The sequence below is a fragment of the Oreochromis aureus genome, linkage group 20, assembly GCF_013358895.1.
Source record: "Oreochromis aureus strain Israel breed Guangdong linkage group 20, ZZ_aureus, whole genome shotgun sequence".
Lineage (NCBI taxonomy): Eukaryota > Metazoa > Chordata > Actinopteri > Cichliformes > Cichlidae > Oreochromis > Oreochromis aureus.
In genome coordinates this window covers 30,615,279-30,631,521 of record NC_052961.1, presented here as the reverse complement: position 1 = coordinate 30,631,521, position 16,243 = coordinate 30,615,279, and the positions used below count along the sequence as shown (strand labels likewise).

The window sequence follows — 16,243 nt, the reverse complement described above, 5'->3', positions numbered from 1 at the left end:
CTAATCCAAGCAGCAGTAACCCTCCTGGGAGTGAGGGAAAACTCCACCTGCTGACTGTCTAATGCACAGCTGGAAATTTGCTTGAAAAAGGTGTTACCTTTGCTCCTAAATCACCGACAGGAATGTTGAAACCTTTTGGCAGCATGCCCTGAGCATAGCATGAGGCAAATTGTGTGCTACAATGTTATGTAGAGTGTGTTTAGCATTAGCCATTTTTAATTATTTCTTGTCCCTGTAGAGCTTGGTTCACATTTCCGGCAATAAATCAGAAGCGTTCCTGTGTGTGTGGGGTCTCTACCGCCTTTGTCAAAAATTCTGTTAATATCTATGGACAGGATTTACAGACGCAGCTGAGGGGTGATCTCAGGATCTCATCTCTGCTTTTTGCAGATGATGTGGTTGTCTTTCGTTCTCACTCTCTTCTTAAAGTGTGATAGTTCTGCAAATGATTGCATACAAGTTTCTGCTCGAAGAGGGGCAGAAAGGGGTTTTCACCCACTCCACACACGCTCCCATGCGGTTCTCCAACATCCTGTCTCCTGGAAGCAGATGACATATGCACTATCACTGTTTTTAACACTTTTATTGTTTTTAACACACAGTTTCACTTCAGCCCTTTGTATGTTATTACTCAGTCTTCTCATGGCTGGCTAACTGACCAACAACAATACAAGCAAGAGTGACCTACAGATTGATTTTACTGCATAAACTTTGCAAGCATAACTCTGTAAGTAGACAGACCATACTTGGACTCCCAGCGGACAATGAACGCAGTACCTCTGCTGTACCATAATTCTGCTTAACCCTTCATCAGGCAGTAACCTCCAGCATGCCCTGAGGTGGTTTGCTGCTGAGCATGAAGCATCAGGAATGACTATTGGCACCTCCAAGTCTGTCACCCTGCTTCTCAGCCAGAAAAGGTTGGAGTGCTCACTCTGGTTTTGTTCACAAGTGAGGTGAGAGCAGAGGCCAATGGTAGGCAGATTGGTGCCATGTCTTCTGTACAGACGTTATACCTGTATATTGCATTGAATAGAGACCTGGGCGTGAAAGTGAAGGTGGCAATTGACAGGTCACTCTAAGTTCCTGCCCTCACTTATTACGATCTATGGGTACTGACTGAAAGAACAAGATTGCTAAAACAAGTGGCAGAAATAAGCTTCCTAGTTGCTTCCTGTGTGGATGCCCCTTAACACTAGAACTGCTGACATTCCAAACAAAACACAATTAAAAACATACATAACTCCCAAGTGCCTCAGGAATCGTTGTATACCACCAACAATAGAGACAAAGCTTGGTCCACTGGTACATCTGGTGCCACTCCAGGGGACTGCCTGTCCTTTCTGCAATAAAGAAACATCTGCACCCACTTGATTAAGACGGCTAAATCAAATTACTACCAGTCATTACGGTCCTCATGTGATAATGGAAATATCATCTGGTGAGAGTATGAAAGGTCACGTCTCCTGCTGCAAATCATAGTAGGATGTGGTCACAATTCTAACAGCCAGCGCTCAATGTTTCAACTGTCAGTTCTTAACCATTGTTTTTTATTTAGTAGAGAGAGTCACTAAAGCCTCGATCTTCTTCTGTTTTCTTTGAGTTTGGTGACTGTTGGAAATTTCCATGGAACCTTAGAATAGTTTTCTGCTAGTAGTTACTTGGCATGACTTGACTAAACTTGGTTTCTGTTGTTTTCCATTACAATTGAGTACCACCTAATGTGCCTGGTACTCGTTATAGTGATGTGGAAGTCCAGCAATGTCATTCGCATGTGACACAAATGCCACAACGGAGGATGTCAAGGCGATGATATACTGGCTCCTTGCTGTATGGCTTTTTTGCCATGTCCACACTAATATGTTTTCGCCTGTAAACGCACCTTTTTCTCTCTGTTTTGGCCTTCCGTCCACACTGAGACAGCGTTTTTGTTCAAGGAAAGCGAATACATTTGAAAACACAGTTTTCACGTCGCAGTGTGGACTGCGTAACCGCAGACTTTTGGAAGCGATGATGCAGTCATGTGACCAATTGAACTAAGATGGCGGAGGGCGTTACACAGCAGTTGTTTTGTTTGCTCTCAATTTTGACAGCCATATTAAAGATTAATATCAGTTTGTACATGCTTCAGATAGCTTTTCTTCAAATTCTTTAACTCTCACTCGCTTTTGCAACTTTGTACTTTTGTGTTACTCACAGCAACAACTCCACCTCATTGTTAGTCCATTTAAAAAACTCGGTGCTTTTCCTCAACATTTTGCTGCGACGTTTCAAAGAGACAGAAATGACGCAGGTCGAATCGTTTTACATTTCACGCATGTGCAATACAGGAACGTAAGTATTTTCAGTTGTTTCAGTGTGGATGAACAACTGTTCTGAAACGATTGAAAATGACAGTGTGGATGCGGAGCTTTGTTAGACGAAAACTCTGTTTTCAAATTTATCCGGATTAGTGTAGACGTAGCCCCTGTCAGACTCAGTTGTTTTTTGTGTAGTCCTTTCTCTCGTTTCCAGTTTCCAAAATGATGGTTTTTACTTTCATGAAGGAGACGCTCTCATGACTCACCGAGTGATGCCACTGACTACCCAATCGATGGAATGCTGTCTGTTGACATCACATTTTCAGGTTGCATCACATTGCTTGGAACCCTGGCTGAGTAGGTACTAAACAAGTACCTGGGATCAGATAGTTTTACCTAATGGAAAACTCTAAAAACCGTGTTGAGCCACGCTGAGCCGACCCGAGTAGGTACTAGTGTAAAAGAACTCTAAGTGTAACATTTAAATGAGACATCTTGATGCATTCTCAATCATCCAGGAAAGTAAATCTCCAAAAGTTGATTCTGTTAAACGCTACGTTACACAAAACGCTACGTCCAGATGAACAGAATCAACTTTTGGAGATTTAAATGAGACCTTTACTAGTAATTTCCAGCATAAAGCTTTTCATCCTTGGACTCATCTCCTCAGTTCATCTTCTGTCTTTAAAAAAGCAATTTCAGCCCCTCTTCCTTTAAGACTACCTCCTTTTTAAACCATCTTCCTTCAGATTGGTTGCTTTTTGTAAACAGAATACCAGCAGGATTATGTTGCCAAGAGTAGAAATACAGTCTGAAGCCTGAGCTTCTAATCGGGGATTATTTGTACATAACCTTAGCCACAGTTTTAAATATTAGGCTATGTTTAATATGAGCCTCCACCACTGTAATATACAGTATATGTGTATGACAGCAAATAAGGAAAAGCATAATAGGTCCACTTTGAACAACTCAGTAAATGTGGAGCCACAACAGTCTGGTTTTCCACTGGGTCACAGCACAATAACAACTGCATTTTCACTAATTGGTAACATTTTTCCTCCACTGTGGATAAAAACAGTTCAGTGCTCCTTTTTTCAATGACCTCTTGTAGGCATGTCATACCGTTGATCACTCAAGCCCTCTTAGCATCAGTAATGGATTTCCACAGGTCTTTATTTTTGGTCCATTGCTGATTTCATTATACGTAAACAACTTCATTCGTCTTGCTCAGTTCTTCAGTTCCCATTTCTTTGCAGATGGCACGATTTTATGTGCGCCACGCTCCAACTCATCTTCAGTTTGCTTTGATTGTTTTTCCTATTAAACACTAATTAAGCACAGGATTTCTTTATCATTCAGAAAAGGCTATGTACATGACATTCTCGACCTGCACCAGTGACTGCCGTTCAACATTCATATTCAGCAGTTAAATGATTATTAAAATTAAATAAGTAGTGGATTAACAAAATTCCCACAATAACAGTGGTGTTACAGTATAGGACTCAAAGCAGTGTAATCATACAGCATGATAATACCACTGCAACGGTGAAAAACAAGAATAATGCACTTAATTGCTTCATGTCAGTGTTACTATGTGCACATTACTGCAATTCATCTTCGATTAGTTTTTCTGTGTTTCTGATTTGCATTCCCCCCAGCGTTTGCCAGTTTGTTCTTTACTACAATTTATTGTATACTTTACCCTCAGTCATTTGATAAATGCCACTATTATGAGCCTTAAACTTTCAGAAGTTTGACGGAAATTCATTTTTAGTGTCAGCATATTTTACTAAAAGTGTGGATATTTCATGCTAGCACATTGCTAATTCTATCACAGGAGGAAGCGTTATGATATATTGCTGGGGGGATAGTTTGTCACACTCCATACTTCATGTTTTCTTTGCTCTTTGTGACTAACATCAGCTTTCTTATTCAACATTATTATCCACATCATGAGATTGGTTGGGTTTATGCTCTGTGAGGTATGCCATAACCTTAAACCTGAAACCCTGAAACCCTACACCAGTGGTGTCCAAACCCCGGCCTCGAGGGCCGGTGTCCTACAGGCTTTACATGTGTCCTTGATCATCACAGCGGATTTAAATGGCCAAATTACCTCCTCAACATGTCTTTAAGTTCTCCAGAGGCCTGGTAATGAACTAATCATCTGATTCAGGTGTGTTGACCCAGCGTGATATCTAAAACCTGCAGGACACCGGCCCTCAAGGCCTGGAGTTGGCCAGGCCTGCCGTACACCATAGTATATGGTAGCATCTTCCTATGAATGTAACAACACTTTGCATCAACATTGTCCACAACGACTGTGATTGTTTTTTTTTTACTACCATAGTTTCCTGCATATTTCCAGCTGATCTTCTTTCCATCAACTTGTAGACTGCCAGCTAGTGTTTAAACAGTTGTAAATGGTGGCAATGCATTTATACAGCTATGCCAAAGGTCCTACATAGTTCATCTATGTTGAACTTTAACTGTTTGTACTTGTGCTACACTTTGCTTGGTGCAGCTGAAAACCCCAAGCCACAGGAAATAATGGGCTTCAGGTGGCACCATTTAGGATGTTTTGCTAACTTTTGTATTAAAACCTTAATATTTTGAGAGGAAACATGTTAGTACTAGCTAATTATACATTAATAATAGTTTATAATGGGACATGAATACCACATACAGTGGCTAACTTCTGCCCTTGTCATGTTTTAGTTGATTCTTAGTAATTAGGTTTTGTAATGCAGTTGAGAGAGCTTCTGTGGTCTCTACCACCCTCTCTAATAAAACTTTTTTATTATTGGCTGCTAAGTTAACTAAAATTAGTAGCATACTGCAGAGTTAATCAAAACTTTTCTGTGCTGAGGGCAACTACAAATCAGGTGGATAACGTGGGTTCATCACTATGCGTGACCCATTTTGCATTGTGCAAAGTCTTCGGTAACAGCAGTCATAATATATTGTGACATGCATTGTATCAGCGTTGAACTATGCTTAACTGTACAGTGACAAATATCTAACCAAGGTTGGCATTTTATTTCCCATAATCCCAACAAATACTTTTAGTCTTTTTTATCTCGGTTGTTTTATGCCATGAATACAAAATCCTAAAATACCTGAGACAAAAATACCCGGTGGCCTCAATTCCCTTTAAAGACGAATGTTTTGAATTTTAAAAACTGCTTAAAACAACTAAAGCAACACAGCAAACATCCACAGCTGTCAAATTATTCCCTAATGATCCCATGAAACGCCTCTTGTCCAATGCCTGCTCTACCTCAACACCACTCCCACACTACACCACAAGCCAGTCTTGACAGCGTGAAAAATCTGAAAGGAACCAAAGGGAAATGGCAATACAAGAAGCATTTTGGGAAGAAAAGACTGCCATGGAAAAGGGGATATAAAACAAAAAGAGACCAGCGGAGCGCAATCACAATTCCTCCCATATGGTCAGTGTCTCTGATGGCTGCCTGCAGGGAATAGACAGGTGTCTGGAGCTTCTGATAGATCAGACACCACTAAAGCCCAGGGGGTGAAACGGGAAAGATGAAGGGGGAGAGGGAGTTGAAGAGGTGATAGAAAAGAGGTATGTGAAGGGTGACAGACAACTCAGTAGAGCGGGGAGACAGGTGGAAGGGAGGGAGAGAAGGGAATACAGCGAAAGGTAAAAAACAAACAAAATGTGTAGAGGCGACTGAAAAGGTGCAAGAGACAGGAAAGAAGAAATAAAGAGAAGGAAGAAATAATAAAGCTGGGATGGAGGAGTTGGGCTGGTAGAAAGAGCAAGATAGATGTAGGGCAGTGTAAATTTCCTGCGAGAGGCAGAAAGAGACAGATTTGTGTTTACTTTCCAAACTGCAGAGTCCTCTCTATATGTGCTGTCATTTAGGAGATTCGCTGCACTTGTGGAGCAGGCTGGGAAACTACACACACACTAAGCTTGGACAAAGGCAAATGCACAGATGCTATATATGAAAAGCATCAAAGTGTACATAGGTTATTGATTTTTTTTTTTTTGCTTTTTCTCCAATCGCTGTCATCAAACACTCACGCAAATCCAGAACAACTCCAGGACATATATATGATTGTGGGAGCCTCCTTGTGTTGGTGGGTGTACATTTTTATAGGTCAACAGTTTTAGAAACGGGCTTCACGCTGCGTGGCAAACTAAGCACTCCTTTCCACTTACCTGTGTGTTGCCATGGTAACCGAGGGGGCTATTAGCCGAGGCGGTAAAAGTATAACAATGATCCAAAATACACCCTTTTGAACAAATAAATGGGGAGCTGAGCAGCATGTGTTATATGGACACCCATACAGCATGACCACATACTAGAGCTATTTTTAAACTGGAACTGATGTTAGTCAAGACCGGCATAACCCCACACACCCACATGCAATAACTAACATATGAATTCATCCGTATACGAAGCAGAAAAGTTTTTTTTTACCATATCATCACCCTTCCTGGCTGACGAGCAAGAAAGCAAGCACACAAATTACCCATTTGTGAACATAATCAGAAAAAATGAGGCGGATCTATTAACAATCCCACACGCTGCCACCCGCCCAGATGTAGATTGATGAGGTGGATAGTCGACTAAATAAGCTGTCCGGAGGGACGGTTTAGCAGATGCGTTTAGGACAGCAAAACAGCCAGTGTCATGAAATTTCACCTTTTTTTTTCTTCCTGCGAGACAGTGGTCAGTCTGTCGCTGCAGCGTGTCAGAGTTCATGGTGGGTAATTGGGGGCAGTTGGTGGGACGCCTTCTGCTCTGTGGCTGATGTCATGCAGGCAAAAACCAACACATACACACATATACACATACACACAGTGCCACGAAGTTTTGGCAAAAAATATATTGTCAGGCAGACAAAATAACACATTTTCTGCTCTGTGTGGTAGCAAACAGTGACAGATTGCAGGCAATATTATGTGATTGTTACTGAAATGCTGCTGGTGGAGAAGGCATCTGCAGATTTCCTAACCCTGCTGCAACACAGTGGAATACAGACAGACAGGTAGGGACACATTGTTGGAAATTACTGACAGTAAGGACAGGGCCCAGACTTGCTGATTAACACAAACTAGGTTTGTTATTAATATGGACTAATCAGAGATTTGGTTGTATGCAGATGTCACCAGTCTATAGGCAAAATGCTTCTTAAATAAATGAATTCAAACTTTACTACCTCGGGTAATTGAAAGTGAAAATTATTGGTTGGTTACTAGGTCAGTTCTAACACCAGAAACTCTTAACTGAAACCAGAAATCACTAAAATACATTTTGTACCCTGATTTTGAACTAAACTGACCCAAATGGGTAGCAGATCATTTTCATCAGGTCATCTAATTCTCCTGGAGTTCTGCACATATGAATAGGAAGTTTACAATTGTCTAGTCTGACCTCAGATTTGACCCTCCTTATAGCAGAAACTCTGTAATACTACAAAGTAAAATAGACTAATTTTTTTTAACAATAGTTAAAAAATAGTTGAAGGAAATGTGACTCATAGAATTTGCAACATTAAAATGAATATATCCTTTAAAACTCCTCTACTGGTGCCCTGCATTTTTAAATAAATAAAATTTGATTGATTCCAGACATGCAGCCAAGTGATGAACCCAGCATACATTATACTGGGTGATTAATAAAACTGGCTTTTCTCCATGTGACTTCCCACCTATACCAAACAGCTTGACCTGGCCTGGTAGCCTGGGTCTAAATAAATTCTTAAATAAAGTCTTCATATTAAGATATATGTTGTATACATCACAATTTTGCCCTTCACTTTCCCTTCAGAATATATTCTAATAAGTCTGATGACTTTTTAATATCGCAAAAATAAACATCAGGTCACAGTTGTTTTTCAGTAAACAAGTAACTGCAAAACATGACCCAAAACATCTAAACTGATAAATGTATAAATATATAATAAATGATCATTTGAAAAAAATCTTAGTAGGCAAATTATAAAACAAAAGGCCAGCTTAACCTTAGCATGTTAGCATTATCAATGTCAGGATGACCCTAAAGTAATACAAAATGTGTTAAGTGCCTCCTAAAACATGTAGAAATAATTCCATCTAAACTCATAAGCCTTGTTACCAGTTATATCGTTTAGAAAATACCTGTGATGCAATTATGTAATAATGGTAGCAACAGACCAATCCAAATTTAGTCTTAATTCAAGTGTGTCACAGGAATATATATATTTTAACCTGTTAATGTAAGTGTTAAGATGCTATAGTTTTAGTCTAAATCCAGTTTTTATTTGCTAAAATATTTGCCATGTACCCAGTGAAACAGTCTACTTAAAATATCAATCTGAGCAACAATTCCCATTTTAATCTCTGTTTTGTATTTGTCTCTGTCTTCCTCATGCACATAAACAAACACACACACACCACTGTCATTATATGTCCCCCGTGGTTCTTCTTGTTCTACAGAGCCGTCACCTGCCATCTGGCGTGGCGGTTCAGGCCTCATCTGGCCTCCTCTGCTGTGACAAGACAAAACACTTCAGCTGCTTCTCTTCTTCTGTAGACAATATTAACTTTATTAGGCTTGAAATGAAATGAATTCTCCCTGCGCTCCAGATGTGACGGGGGGAAAAAAACAGTGCCGACATCCTTTTTGGTGTCTAAGTTGAAGCTCAGCAAACCAAATATCACCTATCACGTGTGACTCATGCTGTGCGATTAGATATGTGGCAGAATTGTTTTTATCAGCTCCGACTTCTCATTGAAAAAAAAGAAATCTGCCACACCATCACCGACAGATGAATCAACACAGATTTACAACCGTGTTATCTTCCAACTGGCAAGAATTAGTTGCTATTTTATCTTGTAAACCAGAGACATGTTTGTACATGGCTGTGTTTGAGCAGGCATAAATTCGTTCTGAGCTAGTTTTATGCTTGCCAGCTTTGAGCATCTTGGCAAATAATGTGACAGTGTGCGATACGGACAACACGTCTAATCTGTTAGCAACACCACTTGTTGAAACAACAAAGAATTCCATGTAGGAAGATGCAGCTTTTGCAACACAAACTTAACGTTTGGCTCTTGTATTTAAACATTTTTTTAATGTTTGTAATTCTTTGCTGAGGTTTGAATGTCATACCAGAGCAAAAAAAGAATAAAACCTATTTGCTTTTAAATGTAAATCCGTTAATGATGTTTGTACCTGTCCTCAGGAACCCTGCTCTGTATCATTATTGCTGTAACTTTGCCGAGCAGCAGGGCAAAACCAGCAGTAACAAATGCAACTCATAGAATAAGTTTAAACAGCACATTATTAATGACTCACAACATGTGGGTACATTGAAAATGTCTTGCCGGTCATGATATGTAAATCCTCTGCTTTCCAGTGTCTATTTTTGAAAACGCAACTGTTGTAAGCACCATGTAACTTCACCTCTGTGCAGCTTATCAGCCTCCCCTTCACACTCTGGCTAGCAATAAGAACAATGTACTCTGATAAGATGTTAAGATGTTTTTCAGCTTCATTAAGTTATTATTATGATTTTTTTTAGATTAAGCTCTCTACAACAGGCTGACTTCTTCAAAATCACCTTACTCTCTAACCTACACACAACTGACCAATCAAATTAAAATTTGGATTCTCTGTTATGTAACAGAGAACGTCCTGTTACACCCACTACACATGATATACACTGACTTTAATCCATGCCAGTTTCTATGGTGCTGTATATTATTAATGATATGGAAATAAGGTGCAACCGTACACAGACTGTATGATGCTGTATGCAGCTATAGGTATATTGCTATATTATGGCAAAGCAAACACTGAGGTATGTGTTAAACGGGTTTTATGCTTTCCATGTCCATGAGGCCATTCTGGTTGCCACGTCGCCTGTGTCGCAGGTGTTACGACACGATTTTGACATCACATGTTGTGTCAATGAACATAAGGTTTATGGTACGTTGGCTGGTTGTGCACCTCCGGATTTTTCTAACCTGTTTCTTTTGCATGCTATATTTCCATCCATGTTTGCAGTTCTAATTTTCCTACCAGAATATAAAGAAATTTATAGTATGATTAAAAAATTGGAGACATGTTGCAACAAGCAAATCAGTAAAATCAACACAATCTGGTATAATTTGAGTAGAACGGAAGTTTTCTACACTAAGGCACTCATGTTTGAAAATTCTATCTGGCCTGAATTATTGTAAGAAATTCTGTTTCAAAGAATAATGAAAAAACAAAAAACAAACCCACTCCCCTCTGCATGGCACTCTGTGTACTCTTCAAATGGCAGACATGATTCCGAGGTTAATGGCGCTTCGTCAGGAGTCTTTACTTGACATCTCTATATTAAGAGCAGATGGGAGCCTAGCCTGTTTTGTTGCCTTTGAGCTGTGCACTGCTTATGAAATAGCTCACAGCTGACTTACTCTGAGTGGGTGCCGTGGAAAACTGTAGAAATTCTAAATCAATACACATAAACTGGGGGTTGTTTTTATTTTGCAATCATGCACCTCAAGCTCGCAGCAGTCCACACCACGCTGACGTCTTGCAAGTCTCTGTGGTCTCGAACGCATCTCATGAAGAGAAACAAAGCAGGTGAATACGTGTAAAATCTCAGGCAGATATGGAGAGCAGCATTGTTATTCTGGAGTTAGAGAGCTATTAAGGCTTGGACAGATACTGTAGAGTCCAGGCAGCTCTTGCATCTGGCGGGCTAGCTGGCGGGCGTACAGTTGGACACACTGCGTAGATAAATTCATAAATAATTCTCTCATTGTATAGCTGCTCGCTACAGCTGGCAGGCAGAACAAGCTAGAGAATCCACCGACTTGAAAACTATGTCAGAACAGGCTCTGGGTTTACGAGCCAAGGTGAGAGCGTTTATCTATAAATCTTTAAATGAACTTGTGTCATATGATCACTTATTTTTCTCTTCTCACTCATCTCTCAGAGCGTTTTCTTTCAATAAGTCTGTGTCATCTGTGTCTCAATGTGGCTGTTATTCCACATTCTGCTTTATCGTCACACTGAACTGGGACACAGCTGAAATATTCAGGGTCAGTGGACAGCAGCTCATAGCTTTGGATTCAGGCCCTCCGTTTCCAACAAGTTGGATTTGGGCTCCAGTTTGGCACATGGCAGGAGATGAAAATGCATTAAAATCACAGTCCCGCCAAAAATAAATAAATTCATTAATACATAAATGAAAGGCAGCTAAAAAGGGGATAATGACTTTTGATGAATATTGCAGAGACTGAGCACATTCATTCTTACTTTCACAACAAAAACATGATTCAAATTGAGCTGAAATGAATCACAAATCAAGGTTATGGCTGCATCTTTAGCACCATTTATATTATTATGTAATGTTTTCTACACACATGAATAACATTTGTATGTCTCACAAACGTGTGAATTGTGTGTGTGTGGAAAGGAAAAGGATTTGAAAAGGGTGGCTCGATATCAATGCAAACACCTTGTGACTGTGCCACCCAATTTAAATTAGCTGTCAGCGAAGCCGTCAGCTGTGGAAACAATGGATGTCTCTCAATATACTTTTTCAAAAGCTCAAATTGTTCTAGTTCATTGTTTTTTCTTTTCTGCTTCAAGCTACACTCGACCACTGAATGAAACCAGGGCTGATGGAAAGTGAGAAAGTTCAGTCACATAAACTACAAACTTACAACATAAACTACTGAAAGCACTTGAAAGGCTGAAAATTATATGAAATTATATGTAACCAGCAAAATCATTGTGGACTTGTGGGAAAAGATGGATTGCAGAACTGGAGTTTGCAATGATACAGATACGTAGACGTTACATTACAGTCCTCAAATTACAGTGTTTTTGTCTCTTTGGTACAAAGTGTAAACAAAACCAGGCCTTTCTTCTGTGCGTTGTTGCACAGATATTCTTTCTCCAAAAAGTATGTAATTTGCTCAGAGGTACCTATTACCTACAACTACATATATACACTCACTGAGCATCTGTGCACCTGTTTATGCGTTCAGTTATTCAATCAGCCAATCAAAGTGAAATGTAGAGCTTTCACTCAATGCTCACATCAAATATGAGTGATTATGACAGCAGCATGATTTACGGTGATGCACAGAGTTTTCTGAATCTTTGGGAAACCATCTGCTAAGTTGCAGCTACATTCACACTAAGGCTACATAAGGCTTTGCAACTTTGAACAAAAGTCATGTGTAACATATCCAAAGTTGCCTGAGTTTTCCTGCTCTGGGCCAAAATAAATAGAGCTCTGATGCAGTATAGTGGACATAGGTTTGCCATCATCATGAAGGTGCACACTGGAAAAGAATGTAGCCTGGTCTGATGACTCTTTGTCTCTGGTGAGCGTGCAGATGGTCAGACTTTGGACTAAACGGAATGAATCCATAAAACCTGCTTTGTCCAGGCCGGTCTCCCTGTGGTGCTGTGGAGAAATGTCATTTTGGCTCTCTGGGTCTCTATAATCAGTCCGCCATAGTTTGATTGCTACTGACTGTGCACCAAAATCTACCCAGAACAACATTTTAAAAATTATTATAATGATGTCACTTTAGATTCTAACCTGACACAAAAGTACAGCATTTACACTTAACCCTCTGAGGTCTGAGTCATAGCTAGGAACTCTAACCCTAAGCATACATTTTGGTGAAAGGTCAAAGAGACAAACAATGAGGGAACACTTAATCAGAGTATAGCATCAAGTCAGTTAAACTTGATATTGATCTGCTCAGTTAAGTAGCAGAGGGGGTTGTTAATCAGTTTCAGCTGCTTTGGTGTTAATGAAATTAACAACAGCTGCACTGGAGGGACAACAATGAGACAAACCCCCAAAACAGGATTTCTTGATGCATGCTCAGTCATCCAGGTAAGTAAATCCCAAAAGGTTGATTCTGTTCATCTGGACGTAACGTTTTCAGTGGGAGAAACGTTTCGTCACTCATCCAAGTGACTTCATCAGTCTCAGTTGACTGCAGGTTTCCCCAATCTTATAAACAGTGTATTTGCATAATGACTGAAACTAGCACCACTGTAGGAACAATGGGCTGGCAGGGAAACGTTTCTTCCACTGAAAACGTCCAGATGAACAGAATCAAACTTTTGGGGCCCAAAACAGGAACGCTGTTACAGCTGGAGGTCTCACACATTTTTCCCTCCTTATCGTTCATGACAGTTTTTTACCACACAGACCCTACAGAGGTTGCACAGGTATGTTTCAGTCCACCTGATATGACGAGCTTGCACCTCAGACTGTTCAGGAGCTCAGTGATGCCCTGGTCCAGATCTGTCCCAAGGACACCATCTATCGTCTCATTAGCAGCACGCCCCAGTGTTGTCAGGCACGCATACAAGCACGTGGGGGCTAAGTGCTATTTTGAGTTGCTGCAATGACATTTTGGCAAAATGAACTAGCTGGTTGCATCATTTTTTATTTTCTCACACATAACCCGGTCTATATCAGTATAGATTTCCAGCATGATTTTTTTTCCCCACTGAGATCTGACCTTTTTCAAAGTGTTCCGTTGATATTTTTGAGCAGTGTATTTTTTATATTTGCTAATTAGATTGATTATTTTCTTTGTTGCCTGATTTCCAAGACCTAATAGAGAAAATAATTTAATAAAGATAAAATAAAAAATTCTGATTGCCTAGCGTTAGCGTTAGCGTTAAAGGTCACCGAGGAGAAATTAGACCTACCAGTGCATACCAATAATACGTCATTAAAATAGAACGTTGTAGAGGGACTGCTGTTTCCATGCTTACTGCTTCATTCTTGACAGTTCAATTTTATCGTGCTCCAAATACAAATTAAATGAATTCAGTTGTTTTGATGTTTACTGGCATTTCATCCCAGGGTATAATAATGCCATTTTTGCCTGCATCTCCCTGCTTTACAGATGTGTCCCTTTATACACCTGCCATGTCTATATCATCAGCTCAGATTTAACAGTCTTATTTTATAGACCGACAAAATCCACACCGGGTACCTGAACAGGTGGCACTTATTTAAGTCACAGATTTGTGAGCCAGGGGACTTTGTTTAAGGATCAGTTGGGATGTTTGTGTTTCAAAAACGCTTCCTCTTATCAAAAAATGGCAGCCTGGGAATGACAGACCCTCTCACCGTTGTCATAATCCAGTGCGTGAACTTGTGTATAAATGAGACAACACCTTTGACAAAGCTGTGTTAACATGACGTATGAATGAGAACAGGGTGAGATCGGTAAATTAAACCAGCCAATTCTTTCACGATGTCGCAAAGAAATGTTAAGGTAAACTGATACAGAGTTACCAAAGGTAGCTTTGAGTTGTATGCTTTGAATTTAATTATGAGTCACAATCAACAGCCCCGCTCTTAGATGCATGTTGCTCAGATCTCGGATGTCAGAGCTTCCTGCCAGCACATGAAAGGACCGCATGTCAGAAACAAGCGCAGAGCAGGCTTCCGCTGCGTGCCGCTTCACCCTGGTAATGATGACAGTCAGTTTCTGAGACTGGGTACAAATGATAATCCATCCGATATGTGGCATATCAGGAATATCAAATGTATTAAAATGTGTGTGTGTCACTGCAGGCTACATGGTGGTTACAGGATGAGCATATTAGAGTTGAATTTACCCTGCACAAATTGACACAAAATGGGTCTCTCATTTTTCTTTCAACCCAGACTTCCCAACTTCATGCAGACCCCAGCCAATTTTCTCTCTCCTCATTTTCAAGTCTTTTAAAAATTATAATGAAGCAGCAGTCAGGCTTGGCCCCCTTTGTGATCACAAAGTTACCCCTCATTTTTCTGCTCTTTTTCCCAATCTGTTCCTCCATTCTCTTTTTCTTCTTCTAAAGACATCCACTTTTTTCCTGTTATATCCTCTTTTGGAACGGTTCATTTGTTGCATAAGAAATACTGCAAGCAGTTCATTCTCAAGGCTTCACATTTAATTTAAGATTAAAAGGAGGAAGGAGACAAAGGAAAGGGATAAAGCAACCATTGCCATCTTTAACCTTGAACACGTTGTAGGAAAGAAAAGGGACAGATCGAGTGGATGGATTTGTGCATGTGCACATCTGCACATGATCTTTCTCCTGTGTGAGTCATTGCTGTACATCCAGGGCCTTTAGGCCGTCCAGCCCAGGGGGTCCTGTCACCAACTAGTTTTTGCACATGCTTTATCACATGCTCCTTGTTGTTTTCACATTTACTTGCATTTCTGGTACTTTTGGTACTTGATCTATTTCATACCATAAGCTCACTGTCTTCATAAATATGCTTTTGTTGGGGACTTTCAATAGAAATGAAATGAAATGCATCACAATATGAGAGGGTGAACGTGCTCTAATGATCTCAGAGTGATCTCTCTGCTCATGGAAAGCCAAAGTAGACAGAAGTCATCACTGTTTGCCTTCTTCCATTTATGAAATGTCAGTTTCTGCTGTAGCGTTATCACATAGTGTGGGAGAGATAAGCACCATCAAATGTATATTCTCAGAAATAGCATCTAAACTTTTCTCTTGAGCCTCATTGAATTGAACAAAGTGCTGTAACTGGGCTTCGACAGTGACTCGCTTGCAAACTTTATGCATGTATGTATGTTGCAAAAAATGTTGTTTTCAATACACTACAGTTGTTAAAAGTTTTTACTTGTTGTAATTGCCACTTATTTTTAAAAATGGCTTGCCCATCGGAAAGTAAGTCCCTGTGTGAGCGTTTCTATAACAGCAGTTTAAAGCTATGAATGACATCTGCTTGGCACTTGTATTATTTATGGCAGGCTACAATTACCCTCTTTTGCAATTTTTCCTTCTGTTTCTCGCTCCATCTATTTACGCTCTCAGCGGGATTCCTGGGAAGAAGTGTGGAGTCATTATCTTAACTGCAGAGGAGCTCAGTAACTGCAGGGTCAGTATACACACATGCACACACACAACCCAAAT

General features: G+C 40.1%; 1 protein-coding gene across 1 annotated transcript in view; it reads left to right on the top strand.

The window, feature by feature from the left end:
- The window catches only part of LOC116311196 (copine family member IX), a 107,960-nt gene that overhangs the window by 43,453 nt on the left and 48,264 nt on the right, over nucleotides 1-16,243 (top strand). The window contains exon 7 of the mRNA XM_039604345.1: nucleotides 16,145-16,208. Within this exon, the coding sequence (XP_039460279.1) occupies nucleotides 16,145-16,208 (64 nt within the window). The remainder of the gene's footprint in view (nucleotides 1-16,144; nucleotides 16,209-16,243) is intronic.